Source organism: Heterodontus francisci, chromosome 22, assembly GCF_036365525.1.
Source record: "Heterodontus francisci isolate sHetFra1 chromosome 22, sHetFra1.hap1, whole genome shotgun sequence".
Lineage (NCBI taxonomy): Eukaryota > Metazoa > Chordata > Chondrichthyes > Heterodontiformes > Heterodontidae > Heterodontus > Heterodontus francisci.
The window spans coordinates 52,388,435-52,409,821 of record NC_090392.1 but is presented as its reverse complement, the minus strand read 5'-3'; the positions used below and the strand labels follow the sequence as shown (position 1 = coordinate 52,409,821).

At 44.1% G+C, this 21,387-nt stretch overlaps 1 protein-coding gene across 5 annotated transcripts in view; it reads left to right on the top strand.

Annotated features, from left to right (window-relative positions):
- robo3 (roundabout, axon guidance receptor, homolog 3 (Drosophila)) overlaps window positions 1–21,387 on the top strand; it is a 514,962-nt gene that overhangs the window by 337,865 nt on the left and 155,710 nt on the right. For all 5 annotated transcript variants that reach the window (XM_068053853.1, XM_068053848.1, XM_068053850.1 and 2 more), the window contains exons 5-6: window positions 582–720; window positions 1,597–1,724. In XM_068053853.1, coding sequence (XP_067909954.1) covers window positions 582–720; window positions 1,597–1,724 — 267 coding nt within the window. The remainder of the gene's footprint in view (window positions 1–581; window positions 721–1,596; window positions 1,725–21,387) is intronic.

Below are 21,387 nucleotides of genomic sequence, written 5' to 3'. Positions count from 1 at the left end.
TCATGGCTGGAGAAGGGCTAACAAAAGGCACCTCAACCACTCAGCCTAATGGCAATCCCATAGCTGCTGAATGTTTATGTATCTGAGAAGTGTTCATGGGTCAAACTTAACAATTCTGATTTTGTACTCAGTATCTAATGGCTGGAGCTTGGTTTACCTTAACAGTCTGATGGCAACCTTGGTATTGCCATTGATCATGCCTTATTGGTGGGCATGAGTTCTGTGCCTCCAAATCCACCCAGATACCAACTTTTCCTGGATTCTAAGCGCAGAGATGAAGAGTGTGAAAATGGCACTTTCAGTTGCCACTGAAATGCAGAGCAACAGTGCACAGAGAAGGTAAAAAGAGAGAGTGATGTTCCGAGATTGAAATTCTGAGGAAGCGCACTCTCTTGCAACATAAACTTGAAGGCAAAGGCATCATAAACAGGTTATTGGAAGATTTTTGAAACAAATTGAGAAAGTCCTCAGTTCAAACATCTGTGCTGTGGATGCGATGTTACCTGTGTGTTTGTTGCCTTTTTCTGTCTACTCTGTTACTTGTGTACATGTTCTCATTCTTCCCCTCATTAATCTCACAGAACGGCCCACCTTTATCAAACGTCCTGTAAATCAGGTAGTCCTGGCAGATGACACCGTGGATTTTCACTGCGAGGTGCATGGAGACCCTGTGCCAACTACCCGTTGGCGCAAGGAAGAGGGTGAACTGCCACGCGGAAGGTACTGGAAATCAAGCATTTTCATGCTTGTGATTTTACGTGATTTTACTATGTTATTCCCAATCGGGGACTATTCAGATGCCATTGAAGTTGTTGCTAATTGCTGTGTAAAACCAGCTTGGTTCATAATGGTTTCATGCCATTTTCTTCATTGGATCTTGCTGCAGTGGGAACCATTCCAGTACTTAATCCTTTAACCACATAACTCTTGCAGCCCTGAGCGTAACTCTGATGGTTTCATTGGTAAATGCCTATTGTGATAGTAAGCCATACAGAGTTGGAAGGTTTCAGATACTACCTCTGGTCTGTGTTGATCTCCCCCAGTAGAAGGGGTACTACAATTGCCTCAGCACGCCAGGGAGATGGAGAGGAAGCAAATCAATAAACATTCAATTTCATCTAATTTCCAATCACTATACAGTGACCCCCATTGGAAGTACAGATGTTGGGTTCAGGATCTGCCTCTGTTGTAAATGCCTTCTACAGTCAAACCTGTTGACGCCCATTGTCCAAGCTGGACAGCTGAAGAATGGCCAATTGGATGAGCTAACAGAGGGCACTTTCACGGCAGAAGGGAGAAAAGGCAAACAAATTTGGGGAAATGAGAAACAGTGGGATAATTTGGACTTTGTGTGATAGTCTCAAGTGGGTTTTAGCGAATCAGGAACCAGTGACACATCTCTCCCGAATCAATGGAAATAAACATTAGGAGAGATGTAAAATAGACTGTGAATTTACCATCGCCCACTTTATACTGTCACACAAAGTCTAAATCACACCCATTGAGTGACCCAGTTCACGAAATTGTATGGTTAATTTTTGTTTTTGCACCTAGTTGTTTGGTAAGCAGTCAAGAAAATTATTTCTCTCTCTTCAGATTTGAGATTCAGGCTGACAATAGCCTGCGGCTGGCACGGGTTGATAGTGAGGATGAAGGGACGTATACGTGTGTTGCAGAAAACAGTGTGGGTAAAGTTGAGTTCTCGGGCACTCTGACTGTACACGGTAAGGAACTCTGAGTTGTTGTTTTTGAAGTGAAGGCTGGTGTATTTAGAGAATGTACTTACTTAGCAAAATATAACCAAGTTCCAATGGTCTGAGGTGTGATTGATGGGGTGATTCCATGATCTGACATTCCCAGTGGATAACCGGATCACCTCACAGGGGCAGGGAAGGCCATTGTGGAAACGCACAATATATTTGATCCAGGTTTGACTTGAGAGTGCTAACGTAATGAATGTCATGTGACATTTATGTATCTGGACAGTTTGTCCCTTGATGTATGAGCCTTCGCAGTGAGAGTTCGCTGCTGGTTTGACCTTTTGGTAGGGCACCTCAGTGGGGTTGAACGCTATCCTCATCAAATGTTCAGAAGTCCAGCAGGAGTCAACAGATTGCCCTCACCACCCCGAGACCAATGAGAAAACTTCCTCCTCTTACTCGACGTGTACAGGAGAATGTACTGGTGTGGAGGTCAGAAGAGGGCAGATTGGGCTCGGCTGTGATGCCACTAATGTCAAATAGTCTCACCCCACCGCACTTTCAGTCAGTCTCCAAGTGAAGAAGGTGAAGAACTCCACAAGTGAGTTGGGCAGGATACCTGAGGGCTACTGATAGAATCCCATCCCATCAAAAATCAACCCCTCCATGACAAGGGGTTAGATCTTTTTCTTTGTCCTACCCTGTAAAATGGGTGAGAGTGAGTCAGCACCTATTTTAAATCTCTCATGATTTTTATTTCCATTTAATTCAATTTTTAATAATAACATCCGTCTCTAATTTTTTTTGAATGAAGGTAGTGTGATGAATACATTTGAATAGTAATGCTAATTAAATACCACGCTCTTTGTCTCTATGAGATCGAATGCGTTTTTCCAGTGCTAGGGAGGATCTGAAAGATACTTTCTGTCGAATGGTATTCAGGCAATTGTAGCTGTAAATGGAAAAGCTCTTCTGGTGTATGGTAGAAGGCTGAATCACTAAAAGGTTTGGTTTGATTCACTTATCGGGTCAGTACCATCCTAGCTGTCCTTCTTATTTAATGGCCTAGGAAGCAATGTCTGAGAGCTTGATCTCTTTTCCTTTCCGTCTGCTGGAGAGTGAAATTTGGCTCCCACTCAAATGAAACCTCTAAATTACCAGTGAACCTTTTCTCTGTTAAAGTGTGCAATTGTCCAAAATAAAAGGTTGCTCTAGTGGTTTTATCTCTTCTGATCGATTGTTACCCATAGACCAGCAATGCACCTCCTATTACTGTGTACCTGGAGTGAAACGGAGACAAAAAAGATGGAAATACTAAACTGTGGAGCCAGAGATTCATTTTTATTATCTAGCTTGGTTCACCGTTTGAACTGGTTTACTTTTTAAAGTTAATTCTTGGGATGCGGGCATCCCTAACAAGTCTAGCATTTATTGCCCATCCCTAGTTGCCTTTGAGAACATGGTGGTGAGCTGCTTTCTTGAACCGCTGCAGTCCACATGTTGAAGGTACTCCCACAGTGCTATTAGGTAGGGAGTTCCAGGATTCTGACCCAGCGACCATGAAAGAGTGGTGATATATGTCCAAGTCAGAATGGTGTGGGATTTCGAGGGGAACTTAGAGGTGATGGTGTTCCCATACAGCTGCTGCTCTTGTCCTTCTAGGTGGCAGAGCTCATGGGTTTGGGAGGTGCTGCTCCTTATTTGAGTGGGAAGAGGAGAAGGAGCTTGATTCCTGTTTAACTGAGAGCAATACTGATATTTTATGTTAATTACTTCCAAAATGGCCATTATTATTGACAGTGAGGTTTTGAAGTAGTCATGAAACTTGAAATGGTAACCCAGAGGATGTGAGTAAAAACCCTGCCATGATAAATAATGAAATTGAATTCAGTAAATTTGGTCATTTGTAGACTAATATCAGAAATAAATGGTTTGTTAAGGTCCTTCAGGGAAGGAAACCTTCCATCTCAACACAAACCCATGTTGACTCATAATGCCAACTGAAGTAGCCTAGCAAGGCCCACCAACTAGCATGATCTTGTCCCAAGAGCCAATAAAAATCAGATAGGACTACCTGGTGATTTAACCAGTCAATGTATTGCTCCATGTGTAACTGAGCCACCAAGCCAGTCTGTTCTGAGCTGTCTGATCCCAGAAAGAAGTGCTACAATTGGTGTCAAAGACCCAAGGCTGAGGTGCATATCAACTAACCGGGATTCCTGCCCCTGATTATGATTTTGTGGCTGCTGCTGTTGTGTGCTGCAGTTCAGAGTGTATCTGGTGAGACTTGGATCAGGTAAAAAGGGAAACATATAGAGACAGCTAAACCGTCAAAAAGAAGCACATTATATCAGTGCTACACTTGCACTGTGGTGTCTGTGTGGTTGAATTTTGATAAATGCAGAAACAAACAGGCAGAGAATAATCCATGGGGACAGAATTTCTATAAATGGCAGAAAAAAAAACATTCTATTCATAACCCCCATAGCTCGGCCCATGAACAAGCCAATTGGTGATTCAATGTGAAGATAATGATAAAAAAAAACACTGTACATTGTAAAATGTGTGGCTGTGTTCAAGTGTAATCGAATAGTGATTTGGACATGCATTTAGTGATAATTGGGGTAGCAACAACTTGTATTTATATTGTGCTTTGAACATTGTAAAAGACCCCAAGGCTCTGCAGATTAAAGTTAACACTGAGCCAAAGAAGAAGATATTTGGGTAGGTGACCAAAAGAGCAAAGTTTGATGCAGGAACTCAGATGGTCTCTTCATTGATTATGCTTTTCTTAAAATTCTGCGACAGGGATGACACTGGTAAGTCTACATTTGCCCCCCATCCCTAATTGCCCTAAAAGGGGATTGTATCAAGAGTCAACCATGTATTATAGGATTGTAAGCCAAGTTGGGGTGGCAGGTTCCAGAAGGACATTGCTGAATCAGTTGGGCTTTTAAGACAACCATTGGGTTTTTAAGATGGTCTTTATGATCATTTATTTGTGGTGCTGGCCCACAAATTGTCATTTTTATTGAATTCAATTTTACAACTTGCCATTGTGAGACTGAAGCCAGTCCAACTCCACAATCACGACAGTACCATCCCGATTGAACGCAGATTGGGTCACAGTGCCTTGGAAACATTTACTTGAGGTCAGCTGACTTTAGGGGACTTAAAGTGGGTGTCATCCCTCAAACCAACTGGTTTACCTTACCTGTGAATTGCTGAGTTAGCTGAACATGAAACGTGTGGTAGTTACGACATTTATCTCACCTGAGTGCCTTTGTGCTTGGGAGAGGAACAAATTAGTCAGGATCCCTTGCTTCTCATTGCTGACCTGTGACCCCTGGTGGAGGGCACCCATAGGCGGACATTGGGTGAGGGCTAGTTCAAGCTGACTAAAATACCCACCTGCTATCAAATAGCTATTAACTCCAGGCTAAAATTGAAAGCATTGGGCCTACAAAGGCTATCTGCCCCAAAATGGTGCCCAGCACAAGTACGATGTATTTCCCTAGATTAAAACTAGTTAGACAAACTGTGAAATAAATAATGACCAAAGCTTACAAATGGATGCAGCAGGTAAAGATTTCAATAAGTTTAATTGGTGTACAATTTAGGACGTTTCACCACAGGAAGAGTTAGCTCAAAAATAAAAATGTTTCGTTAAGAAAAACTGAATTTAAACCTCCAGTAACTTTGTGAACCCTTCACTTGAGATGCCCATCTCTAAAATGTTCTTAAGCTTCAGCAAAACAAGGTTCTCAGAACTTTAATTGCCTGTCAAAAGTTCCCAGTGTTCCCGGTGCCGGCTGACACCTAGGCTGAGAAACTCTGGGAGCTGAACACGGTTCAGACAAACGCCTAAATTCAGCTTTTCCCCCATTGCTCACTTGTTAAGCATGAGATGCAGCTTACATCCTTACAAAGCAGCAGCTGTCAGGTTCAATTCTCAGCCTGCAGAAGTCCTCCAATTAATGTTACTGCCCCTGGGCTACAGAGGGCAAAGTCCATCAGAGGACTTCTCTCCAATCACTAGCGAGTAACACCTACCCTCCTCTATCCATCTTGTTCAAGTGAGGATAGAATCAGATTCAGTTTTAAAGTCCTCCATTGTTGAACAGCCTGCCGCACTCATGGTCTAAGCTCACAGATCAAAAAGGGATGATTGATCAGGCACCAGTGGAAGCATACTCCAGCAAGAGTCATTGCCTTCAGGTGAGGAGGGGACAAAAACGGTCAAAAAAACCTAAATTCAAACCCGATATGTGTCCCTTGTTCAAATGAGATTGATGGCTGGGGGTGCCAAGAGGGGTCAAATCCCAGCTCGTGGATCTGCAGCTTCCTATTTCATACCACACCTACAATCTGGGAATGATGGAGATCATTTTTTGATTATTGGCACACGCCTGTGACGTTATAACTGCATAAATTTGTTGGATTATTATTTTAAGCAGTGAATTATGAATAGAATGTGTCACAGGCAGGAATGAGGATATGATAAATGTCTTCACACGATGAGGCTGACTCAATTACTCATGAGCGCAGAAGACACGAGTGAATTAAACTCAGTCTGACTTGAGGAGATATTCATCACATCTCACTGCTGCCCCTGACATATCCTTTATGTATTTGTAAAAGAAAATGATGACATATTTTAATGCACTAGGAATGTGGCAGTGAGTAGTTGGATAGTGATGGCAATTAAATTCTAACGATGACTTTGCATTTCGCTTCATGCTCAATATCTGGGTCAAGTGATTTGATGCAGCATTTCCACACTTATCACGCATTAGTGATCTGCTGCCAAATTATCGTAAGGTTGTATAAAAAGTTCCAGAAGTAGTGACGACTAGTTTCATTCAGAGTGGATCTAAACACTAATCACTTGCTGTAGCAAATCACTTGCCCCTTATCAATAGCTAAAGTTAACATTTCCTGCTGTTCTCCATATTTAAACCAACATTAATGCTGTCATTGTGTATGAGTTCATTCATGGATTTTCCTTAACATCTCATGTATGCTTTTTATTTTTTTCTTTGTTTCAGTTGGTCCATTCAGTAAGTATCCATTTCACCTCATTTACTTACTGGTGCATGCTGGGTTAGGTGGAGGTTATTAATGAATGGCTTTAATCAGAGGCATTTCCTAATCTTTTGGCTGAGCCTTCATCCATTAAAACAGCCATTGTTGGGTGAAAGGTCCGTGCACCAGATATTTAATACACTGAATGCTCAAGATCCAATTCTTTGGACAAAATTTCATTTACCCATAATTTCATCCACACACTGAGAGCAAGTGATGATTCCTATTTACCTGGAAGAAGCCATTAACTCATCTTCTGTCGCTCGTTGATGATGTCATGGTTTTTGTTGCTGTACCCTGAAGTGCATGGGAGACTAGAAATGTCAACTTTGGTGCCTTTTTATTTAAGTTTAGTTGCAAGGGAATGAAAAATAATGTTTCTCCAGTGATTAAAAGAGGAAGCTAATGGTTGAAACATAAAACTCCATGATTTTCATCTGCTTTCGTACCCCAGCAAGCGGGGTTATGACATCATCATCTTGGGGCAGCAGCCTATGTAAGACCTCTCAGACAGCTGTAATCACATGACTGAACAACATCCACTTAGAAGTTTGATTTTAAGACAATTTAGGCAATAAGCAATTGGAGTTAGTTTGTGTAGAAATGTTAATGTGCATTGTGTAGAAATAGATGGCACCCTGGCATTTTTCTTCAAGGAAATGTATTTAAAGAAAAAACATTTCTCCTTAAGGTCTATGGGCCTGAAGTTAATGTTTTGTGGTCCTTGTTTTCTAGTTTGGGGTGTTGAAAGCTACCTGGGAGTCCTGGTAGTGCAGAATTCAGCTCAGATGTGATATCACCACCCTCCCGCCACCTCCATATACTCATTGTGGTCAAACAACATTTGACATATACTTTTTCATCTCGGGTATGAAGAATGGACCTTTAGTCAAGGTCCTGCAGCACTGTTAGTGGCTGGGGAACTGTACCACAGCATGAGTCAGTGCTTTAAGAAGAGAAATTTGGGAGGGGGTGGGGAACACGGAATGGATAGTTCCAGTCCAGCTATAAAGGCCAACTGGAGTACTTCATCACTAGATAATTAGTTTGCATGGAAGAGCTCTCAAATCTATCTTAAATCATGGACATCTTTCTGCTACTATAGAGGAAGCGCATTTCCACAATACTGTGTCAACAGAGCATGCTCAGACCATTAATAGGATAGTCCCCAGTCTGGGACGAGTTCAAAAAAAACTAGTATGTTATCAGTCTAGCATCTAAAGTCAGGCAGGAAATGTACTCCGCTGGGGGAAACTGGATTAAACGCTTACAGGGGCCAAGCCATTAGAAAACCACGTACAGGGGATTCCTGTTAACAAAAGACCCTTGCACTACAAAGCAGCCTGTTTGATAGGAAGAAATCTGATGGTAAACAGATCAAGGCTGCAGTAGATAAAAGCTTGCAAATGCTGGAAATCTGAAACAAAATGAAAAATGCTAGAAATATACAGCAGACCTGTCAGAGTCTGTAAAGAGAAGACAGGTTTAATGTTTTGGATGTAATTCTTTGTCAGATCTGTCCTTACTTTTCACAGATCATGACAGACCTACCGGTGTGTTTTCAGTATCTTCTGTTTTTGTTTCAAGACTACAAACAGTGATATATCTCCTCCTTCCAATTTACATTGTACATTCAGTCTCTAGCAACATCTTCAGACATACTTAGGGACATATAACCTGACAGAGCAGCATCAATGCAATAGGTTCAGTGAATTCAGTTAATAACTGTGCCTTTAATAAGGCCTGGTAGCTATTTTGGTAGAGTGTTTAACTCTGGACAGGGACAGCAGAGTCAAGTCCCAGCCCCCACACACTTTTTTGTTCGTTCATGAGATGTGGGAGTCACTGGCTAGGCCAGCATTTATTGCTGATCCCTAATTGCCCTTGAGAAGGTGGTGGTGAGCTGCCTTCTTGAGCTGCTGCAGTCCTTGGGGTGTAGGTATACCCACAGTGCTGTTAGAAAGGGAGCTCCAGGATTTTGACCCAGCAACTGTGAAGGAATGGAGATATCGTTCCAAGTCAGGATGGTGTGTGGCTTGGAGGGGAACATGCAGGTGGTGGTGTTGCCATGCTTCTACTGCCCTTGTCCTTCTATGTGGTAGAGGTTGCGGGTTTGGAAGATGCTGTTGAAGGAGGCTTGGTGAGTTACTGTAGTGCATCTTGTAGATGGTACACACTGATGCCACTGTGTGTCAGTGGTGAAGGGAGTGAATGTTGAAGGTGGTGGATCGGGTGCCAATCCAGCAGGCTGCTTTGTCCTGGATGGTGTGGAGCTTCTTGAGTGTTGTTGGAGCTGCACCCAACCAGGCAAGTGGAGAATATTCCATCACACTCCTGACTTGTGCCTTGTATATTGTGGACAAACACTGAGGAGACAGGATGTGAGTTACTCACCACTCAGGCTTCTGAAGAGTGGGCAATGGATATGGGTGGGTGAGCATTTCTGAGGAAGAGGAAAAACTTTTGACTGGGTGAAGAGTTTTTAGTTGTGCCATTGAAATGCCCTGGTTTGTCTCTGGGCAGAATTGGTGTGAGATCACCAGGTTGTCTAAGGTTACAACAGGATATAGATCAACTGGGACAGTGGGCAAGGGAGTGGCAATTGGAATTTAATGCAGACAAGTGTGAAGTGATGCATTTTGGGAAGTTAAACCAGGGCAGGACATATACAGTGACTGGCAGGGCCCTGGGGAGTGTTGTTGAGCAGAGAGACCTTGGGGTGCAAGTACATAGTTCCCTGAAAGTGGCAACACAGGTAGACAGGGTGATGAAGAAGGCGTATGGCATGCTTGCCTTCATCGGCCGAGGCATTGAGTACAAGAGTTGGGACGTCATGTTACAGTTGTACATAACATTGGTTAGGCCGCATTTGGAGTACTGTGTGCAGTTCTGATCGCCGCACTACAGGAAAGATGTGATTAAGCTAGAGAGGGTGCAGGAAAGATTCACAAGGAGGTTGCCTAGTTTGGAGGGCTTGAGTTATAAAGAGAGATTGGATAGGCTGGGTCTGTTTGGAGCGAAGGAGGCTGAGAGGGGACATGATAGAGGTATATAAAATTATAAGAGGCATAAATAGGATAGATAGCCAGAGTCTGTTTCCCATGGTAGGGGTGACTAAAACTAGAGGGCATAGATTTAAGGTGAGAGGGAGGAGGTTTAAAGGGGATCAAAGGGGTAAATTTTTCACACAAAGAATAGTGGGTATGTGGAATGAGCTGCCTGAGGAGGTGGTGGAGGCAGGAACAGTAGCGACATTTAAGAGACACCTGGACAGGTACTTGAATGAGCAAGGCATAGAGGGATATGGAATTAATGCAGGCAGGTGGGATTAGTATAGTTAGACATTATGGTCGGCATGGACGCGGTGGGCCAAAGGGCCTGTTTCTATGCTGTACGACTCTATGACGCTATCACATGTCTCCTCTGAATCCATTTTACACTGCATTAAAGATTACAGTTTTTAAAACATAACCATAATGCAAAGTCCAGCATTCATAACAAAATTAAGGCCCCACAAACAGTGATCAGAAAATTGAGGAGATAATCTGTTTTTGATGATGTTGATCAAAGGATAAGTGATGGCCAGAATACTTTCCCTGCTTTTCTTCAGATAGTGCATTTGGATCTTTAATATCTACCTGAAAGAGAAGAGATGGCCTAGTGTTATACCTCATCTGAAAGGCAGAACCTCTGATTGTGGAGTACTCCCTCAGTACTTTACTGAAGTGTCAGGCTAGATATGTGCTCAAGTCTCTGCAGTGGGGCTGAACCCAGAATGTTCAGATTCAATATGAGCGTGCTACCACTACGTCAAAGCTGGAAGCCTAACGTTTTCCTGTGAAGTGGTGATGGACCTTCTTCTGTGCTTCAAAGCACTTTACAGCAGTTTGCTACACAGCTTCAGAGGGCCTTAAGAGCCAACTCCTTAGAGATGGACTGGAGCTACATGTAGTTCAGACTATGCAGTGGTGCCAGGTTCCCTTCCCTGAATGACATTAGTGAACCAGTTGGATTTTTACAACAAACCAACAAACATTATGGCCATTTTGTCCAGTCCTTGCCCACAAAGTACCCAGGAATAGAGGAACAGGAGTAGGCAATTTCACTCAAGCCTATTCCACCATTCATTGAGATCGCAACTGATCTGCAACCTAACTCCATGTACCGATATTCCTTAATAACTTTGGTTAACAAAAATTTATCAATCTCTGTTTTAAAGTTAACAACTGACCCAACATCAACAGAAGTGAGTTCCAAACTTCTACCACCCTTTGCATATAGAAAAATTTCCTAACTTCTCTTATGAAAGGCCTGGCTCTAATTTTTAGAATATGTCCCTTAGTCCAAGATTCCCCAACCAGCATATTTAGTTTCTCCCTATCTACCCTGTCAGTTCCCATTAATGCCTTGAAAACTTCAAATCACCCCTTAATCTTTTACTTTCCAGGGAATACAACCCTAAATGTATTGAATTTACCATCATAATTTCCAGTGGTAGGATTAGAACTCATGACCATTGGGTTGTGAGCCCAGTATTGTGGTCAACTGTCCCTCGATTCGAGGATGACATCTACTGAAGGTCACGAGTTTCTGCCATGGGTCTTCAGGTGACTGAACCGGCCGATTCTTGATGCGCAGACTGTTGCGCACATGTGGCAGGATTCCACGAGATAGTGGGATCTGGAGTGCAGGATTTGTTTCCTTTTCTTTCCTTTTTTGCTGCCGCTCTGCCTCATCATTAAGGCGTTTGGACTCAAAGCATGATGCAGCTCGATGGACAAGTTGTCGCCATTTTGAACGATTGGTAGCAAGCTCCTCCCAGTCAACAATGTCAATGCTGCTTTGCTTCAAAGAGAGCTGCATAGTGTCTTTGAAGTGTTTTCTTTGTCCTCCCCATGAACGCTGGCTATTTGAGAGTTGAGAAGGCAAGACACGGCTGGGGAGACGTTTTCGGCCATCTGGACACAGTGGTTTTGCAGGAGTTTTTCCGGAATGTTTGTGGAGCTGGCTTCAAGAAAGATGCTAACATTTGTTTGATGGTCCTCCCATTGAATCTGGAGGAACGTAATGGAGGCAATGCTGATGGAATTTCTCTCGTGCTGTATCTGCCGCTGATACATAGTCCAGGCCTCATTGCACTCCGATATCGCACTGAGTCCAGTATCAAATGCATGTTGGAGATGCACTCCCAAACTGTGAGGAGCCTTTTCCTTAGAGGTTGACTTCACTTGGGGAGCAACCTTGTTTTTGCACAGGGCGCAGTTGTTTAGTGGTCACTGGCTTTAACTAGAAAGAAACTGGAGTGGCCCAGGGCACCAGGCAGTGAGAGAAATTCTGGAAATTCATGGGTGGTTAGACCCCTGGCCCCAGACTCTGTCCCTCAAGATGAAGGAGGATGCATAACAATAACAGGCACATGACAGAAAAATTAACAAAGGGCTGCAAGGAAAAATAGAACTAAACAGCATTATTGGTAAACAGTGCAGTCCTGACCTTTCAAAACTCACTCAGCTGCTCAAGGTCTGAGAGTATTCATCCTAAAAGATTCAATCTGATCTGACAGCATGGTCTGAATTCAAAGGGCACTCCTCCGTGTGTCACCTTAATTTCCTGTGCACCATATTCTAATCTTCCTTATCATACTGTAACCATCTTTGACCAGAAATTGGAGTTTTTTTGTCATACACCGAGGCCATTCTTGTTCAGTTTTTTTCTGGTTTCTTTGAAGTGGAGAAGGCTGCGAGACAGACCGGAATATTGATAACCAGTGACTCAGACCTCCCGCGCTGGCTGCTCATTAGCACTTTATCAGATTGGGACAGGTTCTTCGCACATGTTGGGGTGTGAGAGGCAAGCCAGGTAGAATTGGTGTCATGAACCCCAGACCCTGACCCCTCTTTGCAGTGACCATGCAACATTATGATTTTAAAGTGCGTTTAGTGCTCAGCTTTATATTATGGAAAAGTCTCCCCTGGATCACAACGTTAAAGCAAGGCATGTAGCTTCATAACTTTGTCATTTAGCTTGTAGACGTTCCCCAATGCCTGGTGTAACGTTGGCCTGGACTGACAGGTTCAGAGCTTAGTTTACCAAGCAAGCAAAATAAAGTAGCAGGCAAGTGCTTCTGGAGCCATTTTACCTCTGGAAACACCTTTCTAAAATGGGCCTCAGTGTCCTGTTGCATGACTATATATATGTATCACAGAGGTGATGGTGTGCTGTCAATGAAATAGACTCCTTTTTCAGTGAGAATCTCTCGATCAAAGAAATATTAATTTTGCTTTTGGACAGGTAGAAAATGATGATTTCTCCTTGCCTGAACTTTTAATATCTGTGCCCCTGTACTGCCACACAAGTGTTCTGTTTTAAAAATTCTCCTTTAGAGCTGTATAGTAGCCATTATTCGCTTTCAGACAGTTGCGAGGGGTCCAAATGGAAGAGGAGTCAAGCTGAGACCCGTTACTTTTGAACACTCCTTCTCCCGGGCCTCTCTGTGACATCAGTTCCTATAGGAAGGTCAATATGAAGAAGCCTTTCAATTTTTAATGTGATCTCCAACAACCACACTTGGCACTTAGGATGAGTTGGCGATGCAAAGCTTGATATCCTCATACTTTACATGGCAGCATTGGGAGCTTGCGAACAAAAGAACATGATCCATACAGGATTATTTATTGTGGATTGTCCAGGCCTAGTCTCAAAAACCTTACCTCTGTTCCATTCTATCCTGGCTTTGCTACTAGAAAGAAGTACTCCATAATATTCTCCAGTTATGGCCCTTCAGAGAACATAGAATCATAGAATGGTTACAGCACAGAAGGAGGCCATTCAGCCCATCATGTCCATGCCAGCTCTCTGCAAGAGCAACTCACCTAGTCCCACTCCCTGCTTTTTTCCCCGTAGCCCTGCAAATTTTTCTCTTCAGATAATTATCCAGTTCCAGTTTGACGGTCTCGACTGAATCTGCCTCCATCTCTCAGACAGTGTATTCCAGATCCTAACCACTCGCTGCGTAAAAACCGGAAGAGGGGCCCAACCTGACCCGAACCCGACACATGTTGTTGGGTCCCGTCGGGTTTGGATCGGCCAGCAGGCCTTTAGTTAGCAGTATTTCTGTGCTTGCTGAGAGAACAGGTAGTTTCTTTAAAGTTCCTGGGTCTTGGTTCTTGCTGGGAAATTAACAAACATTTCATCTCTCTCTCTCGTGTTGCAAACTAGGTGATCATGTTAGGATGACTTTGCTGGCGACTTGTCTTTTTAAAATGTCTTTTAAAAAAATTTAAATTCAGATCTCCAGTCAGTGGATTAAAGAAAATTACCATTTAACAAAGCACATTGGCGTAACAGTGACTTATCAACTTTAAGTACAGACAGCCTATCTAAAAACTCCTATTAATCAACCTGTAGCCCATCCAGTGTCTCAACTACCACCTCTTTCACCATGACTTGGGCAGCAACATCTTCCTGAGTAAAGACAGATGCACAGTACTCATTTAGTACCGCAGCCATGTCCTCTACCTCCATGTATAAATCCCCGTTTAGGTCCTTAATCAGCTCCACTCCTCATCTTACTGCCCTTTTACAATTTATCTGCCAATAGAAGACTTATAGATTCCCTTTTATGTTAGCTGCGCGTCTCTTTTCTCATACTCTCTCTTTGCTTTTCTTATTTGTTTTTCATTTCCCCTTCAGTCTGGTTCTTTATTATATTATCCACCAGACATCTGTCATATGCATCCTTTCTCTGGTTCATCTTACTCTCTGGGTGGAATTTTATGCTCTCCCCCGTGGTGGGTTTGGAGGTGGGGAGAGCATGATATCAGGTGGGATGATGGCGGGGGAGGGGGGGTTCCGCCTCTGCCAAAGTTTAGTCTGGTGCAGCAAGGCCTGTGAATGAAAGATGGGTCTAGAGGAGGTGTAAACGGCAACAGCATGATCAGTATCAGAACCTACTGTCTAAAAAAAATGGGAGCAGTGGCTATCATCTGAAATTGTTGAAACAGATGTTGACAAGAAAGTAGCTTTTATCAGTCTTCCAGGTTTGGTAGTTGAGGAGGACAATGAATGACTGCATTTCTCCTGAAAGGCCTGCTCGGGTCTGCAAGTGAGACCCAACCCGACCCGAGTCTTTTCATTTTTTCCCGCATCCTACCCGACCCGACCCAACCATCAGTTAACCTACCTTCCATTTTTCACTTTGTTCCTTACCTGCACAAGCTTAAAATAACTGTAGCAAAACCACCTTTAAAGTCCAAAAAGTAAATTAACATTAAAGTCACTTACCTGAGGTGGTGATAGAGCGTGTCCGATCCGCCCGACCTGAGCCCGAATGCCGGAACCGGAAGTGCGACCCGACTTGACCCAAACCCAACACATGTCGTCGAGTCCCATCGGGTTCAGGTCAGGTAGCAGGCCTTTACTTATCCTCACACACATTTCCTCTGTACTCTAATTCCAGGCGATTAATGCCCCCAAAGCAAAAATAGGAAAATCGGACCCATTCTTTTAATTAAGGGTAATTAACTCAAAGCATTGTTACGAGGGCTGAGGGGAAATATATAATGATACATGCAAACAAATGGAAGAATTTGGAATTTTTCCAAAATATCCTCTCAATAAAAGCTGCATGAAACAACCCAAAGAAAGTGGTGAACAAGTAGATACCAACCTGCCAATGGACTCCACTGAGTAAGGATTCTCTTCGGCCTCATCATCTACTTCCACTCAAGTTGTCATCCCTCAGCTTGAAACCAGCAAGATCTGCACCAAGATATCGCAGAAGGATTGAAAGAGAGCCCCTATCTAACAAAAAGGATCGAGGGCAAATTCCACACGGGTGAGATCAAGTAGGTTTATCCTTCTCATTGGTTCTCTCACTACCTGCCACAGCACAGACTAGCAGATATAGAACATAGAACATAGAACAGTACAGCACAGTACAGGCCCTTCGGCCCACAATGTTGTGCCAAACCTTTAACCTACTCTAAGATCAAACTAACTACCCTTAATTCTACTATCATCCATGTACCTATCCAAGAGTCGCTTAAATGCCCCTAATGTTTCTGCTTCTACTACCACCGCTGGCAACGCATTCCACACACCCACCACTCTGTGTAAAGAACCTACCTCTGACATCTCCCCGAAACCTTCCTCCAATCACCTTAAAATTATGCCCCCTGGTGATAGCCCTTTCCACCCTGGGAAAAAGTCTCTGGCTATCCACTCTATCTATGCCTCTCATCATCTTGTACCCCTCTATCAAGTCACCTCTCATCCTTCTTCGCTCCAATGAGAAAAGCCCTAGCTCCCTCAATCTTTCTTCGTAGGACATGCCCTCCAGTCCAGGCAGCATCCTGGTAAATCTCCTCTGCACCCTCTCTAAAGCTTCCACATCCTTCCTATAATGAGGCGACCAGAACTGAACACAATATTCCAAGTGTGGTCGAACCAGGGCCTTATAGAGCTGCAGCATAACCTCGCGGCTCTTAAACTCAATCCCCCTGTTAATGAAAGCCAACACACCATACACCTTCTTAACAACTCTATCAACTTGGGTGGCAACTTTGAGCGATCTATGGACATGGACCCCAAGATCCCTCTGTTCCTCCACACTACCAAGAATCCTGTCTTTAAGCCTGTATTCTGCATTCAAATTCGACCTTCCAAAATGAATCACTTCACACTTTTCCAGGTTGAACTCCATCTGCCACTTCTCAGCCCAGCTCTGCATCCTGTCAATGTCCCGTTGCAACCTACAACAGCCCTCCACACTATCCACAACTCCAGCAACCTTCGTGTCATCGGCAAACTTGCTAACCCAGCCTTCCACTTCCTCATCCAAGTCATTTATAAAAATCACAAAGAGCAGAGGTCCCAGAACAGATCCTTGTGGAACCACTGGTCACCGAGCTCCATGCTGAATACTTTCCATCTACTACCACCCTCTGACTTCTATGGGCCAGACAATTTTGTATCCAGACAGCCAACTTTCCCTGAATCCCATGCCTCCTTACTTTCTGAATGAGCCTACCATGGGGAACCTTATCAAACACCTTGCTAAAATCCATATACACCACATCCACTGCTCTTCCTTCATCAATGTGTTTTGTCACATCTTCAAAGAATTCAATAAGGCTTGTGAGGCATGACCTACCCCTCACAAAGCCATGCTGACTGTCTCTAATCAAACCATGCTTATCCAAATAATCATAAATCCTGTCTCTCAGAATCCTCTCCAATAATTTGCCCACTACCGACGTAAGACTGACTGGTCTATAATTCCCAGGGTTATCCCTATTCCCTTTCTTGAACAAGGGAACAACATTTGCCACCCTCCAATCATCCGGTACTACTCCAGTGGACAGTGAAGACGCAAAGATCATCGCTTCCCGTATTATCCTTGGGTATATCCCGTCTGGCCCCGGGGACTTATCTGTCCTCATATCATTCAAAATTTCCAGCACATCCTCCCTCTTAACCTCAACCTTCAAGCATATCAGCCTGTTCCACGCTGTCCTCACAAACGAACAGGTCCCTCTCACTAGTGAATACTGAAGCAAAGTATTCATTTAGGACCTCCCCTACCTCCTCCGACTCCAGGCACAAGTTCCCTCCACTATCCCTGATCGGCCCTACGCTCACGCTGGCCATCCTCTTGTTCCTCACATAAGTGTAGAACGCCTTGGGATTTTCCTTAATCCTACCCGCCAAGACTTTTTCATGTCCCCTTCTAGCTCTCCTAAGTCCATTCTTCAGTTCCTTCCTGGCTACCTTGTAACCCTCTAGAGCCCTGTCTGATTCTTGCTTTCTCAACCTTAAGTAAGCTTCCTTTTTCCTCTTGACTAGCTGTTCCACATCTCTTGTCATCCAAGGTTCCTTCACCTTACCATCCCTTCCTTGCCTCATCGGGACAAACCTATCCAGCAGTCGCAGCAAGTGCTCCCTAAACAACCTCCACATTTCTGTCGTGCATTTCCCTGAGAACATCTGTTCCCAATTTATGCTCCCCAGTTCCTGCCTAATAGCATTGTAATTCCCCCTCCCCCAATTAAATATTTTCCCATCCCATCTGCTCCTGTCCCTCTCCATGACTATAGTAAAGGTCAGGGAGTTGTGATCACTATCACCGAAATGCTCTCCCACCGATAGATCTGCCACCTGGCCTGGTTCGTTGCCAAGCAGCAAGTCCAACATAGCCTCCCCTCTAGTCGGCCTATCTACATATTGAGTCAGGAAACCTTCCTGGACACACCTGACAAAAACTGCTCCATCCAAACTATTTGCACTCAGGAGGTTCCAATCAATATTAGGGAAGTTGAAGTCACCCATGACAACAACCCTGTTACTTCTGCACCTTTCCAAAATCTGCATCCCAATCTGTTCCTCGATGTCTCTGTTGCTATTGGGGGGTCTATAGAAAACTCCCAACAAAGTGACTGCTCCTTTCCTGTTTCTGACTTCCACCCATAATAACTCAGTAGACAAACCCTCCTCGACGACCTCCCTTTCTGCAGCTGTGATACTATCCCTGATTAGCAATGCCACTCCCCCACCTCTTTTACCTCCCTCCCTATTCCTTTTGAAACATCTAAACCCCGGAACATCCAACATCCATTCCTGCCCCTGTGATATCCACGTCTCCGTAATGGCCACAACATCGTAGCTCCAAGTACTGATCCATGCTCTAAGTTCATCACCCTTATTCCTGACACTTCTTGCGTTAAAATAGACACACTTCAACCCATCATACTGGCTGCAACTTTGCCCTGTCAACTGTCTAACCTTCGTCACAGACTCTCTGCACTCGGTATCTGCCTGTTCAACAGCTACCCCATCCACTGATCCGTGGCTCCGGTTCCCATCCCCCTGCCAAACTAGTTTAAACCCTCCCAAAGAGATCTAGCAAACCTCCCGCCCAGGATATTGGTGCCCCTCCAGTTCAAATGCAACCCATCCTTCTTGTACAGGTCCCACCTTCCCCAGAAGGTATCCCAATGATCCACATATCTGAATCCCTCCCTCCTACACCAGTTCTGTAGCCACGTGTTCAGCTGCACTCGCTCCCTGTTTCTAGCCTCACTAGCACGTGGCACCGGTAACAATCCTGAGATTACTACTCTGCTCGTCCTGCCTTTCAGCTTCCAACCTAACTCCCTATATTCGCTTTTCAGGTCCTCATCCCTTTTCCTGGCTATGTCATTGGTACCGATATGTACCACGACCTCTGGCTGCTCCCCCTACCCCTTAAGAATCCTGTAGACTCGATCCGAGGCATCCCTGACCCTGGCACCCGGGAGGCAACATACCATCCGGGAGTCTCGTTCGCGATCACAGAATCTCCTGTCTGTTCCTCTAACCATTGAATCTCCTATCACTATCGCTCTCCTATTCTCCGAATATATAGGTTTACTTACCCAGCAGTCCCCGTGTCCGCCGAAACAAAAGGTAAGTTATTTTAAACTGAAACTCACTTTCCCAGCTGACACCTTGCTCGCACTATCACTGCTTCAGAAAAAGCTGCTGAAACAAAAGCCCTTCAGAACAGCCAGCTCGGTCAGTAGTGATGCTACCAAGCCACTCTTGGTGATAAACATTGAAATCACCTACCCGAAGTACTGGGTTCTGTGTCCCTGTTACCCTCAGTACTTCTTCCAAGTGGTGTTCAACATGTGCCAAAATGGGGAGAGAGCAGTAGGCGGTAATCAGCAAGAGGTTTCTTTGCCCATGTATGACCTGATGCCATGAGACATCGTGGGGTCCAGAGTCAATGTTGAGACTCCCAGGGCTACTCCCTCCCGACTGTATAACACTGTGCCGCCACCTCTCGTGGGTCTGTCTTGCCAGTGGGACTGAGATGGTGATGGAGGAGTCTGGGATATTGGCTATTAGGTATGATTCAGTGAGTACAATTATGTCAGGCTTTTGCTTGACTATTTCAGAAGGCAGTTAAGGGTCAGCCATGTTGCTGTGGGCCTGGAGTCACATGTAGGCCAGACCAGGTAAGGACAGCAAATCTCCGCCCCTGAAGGACATTAGTGAACCGGATGGGTTTTTACGACAATCTGGTAGTTTCGTGATCACCATTACTGAGACTAGCTTTTTAATTGCAGATTTATTAATTAATTGAATTTAAATTCTACCATGCTGCCATGGTGGGATTTTAACTCATGTCTCCAGACCATTAATTGGGGCCACTGGACGAGTTCAATAAAATTTCCATTGTGTTACCATTTCCACATCGACGTACATTCTGCACATTTTAAGCAAGATGGGATATTTGAGATAAAAAAATGGACTGATGCAGATTTCAGTCACTGAGGACATTTTCTTGGCTGTCGCAGCACTACAAAGGGGACAGTGTATCCAAAAGGAGGGCAATAGCTATCAAAGCAACAAGCCACTTTTGAAAACAACGCAATTAGAAATTGCACACCAATGTGCCATTTCTTTTATCCACAAGATTTACAGAGCAGTGTGAGGCTGGGCTTTGTCTATATTGATATTGTTGCCCTGCTTGACTCAGCACAGACCAGGAACTGAGTCTGGGACCTGGTCATTAAGAGTCACTACGCACCGTGCAGTGAATATACCCACAATCATCTGGAGGGCTCCCAAGCCATGTTTCTTGTTAACAGATATAATCAGAGTGGACTCCCATCTGTCTGCCACCATCTTTGATATAATTAATCTGCCTACACAACCATCAGCAATGTCCTCAGGTACTAATTTAGGTATCAGGCACTAAGTAACACAGGGATGTTAATTGTACTTTGTAACCACGCAGAGCAACTCGATACCGTCATTCACAGAGTGGGATTTGTTTTGTGTTGTGGGAGCAGCGTTTTTGAATGCCCAGAGGATCATGTCTCGGAGAGGGACTATCTTCAAATCTATAGCTTCATTAACCCAAAGACTTAGCTGATCAGCATCACAATCTAACACCTGACACTGCTGCACATCCTCTTCCCCATTTTCCACCTTTCAACTCTCGCACACAGATGCCTATTGTTTGCTGCGTTCTTTAAGCGACTGTGGGTGGGGCAGTATCTGTTAATCCACTCGATTGGCATCTGTGCGACATTCCTTTTTTATATCAACCAGCGACATCTTTGAATGAACAAAATTAATTGCAGAGGGAATGAGGACATGAGACCCACTTCTGGAAAAATATTAGTGGAGAAAAGGCTGGTGGGAGCTCAGAGTAAATCCATTTTGAACCGCAAAGTGCACTGATGATCTTTCTCTCATTCTTTACATCAATGCAGGCATGCATGGCGATTCTGTCAATAACATGAAGGGTCTGTGGCCAGAATTTGATGTGAATTTGTACTAAATGCAGGCTGCTTTAATGTTGCATTTTCTGTAGGATTCATCCTGAGGTATAAATACAAGAATACAAGAAATAGGAGCAGTACACCATACGGCCCATTGAGCCTGCTCCGCCATTCAATACGATCATGGCTGATCTTGGGTTTCAGTTCCACTTTCCTGTCCGCTCCCCATATCCCTTGATTCCCTGAGAGACCAAAAATCTATCCATCCCAGCCTTAAATATAGTCCATGATGGAGCATCCACAACCCTCTGGGGTAGAGAATTCCAAAG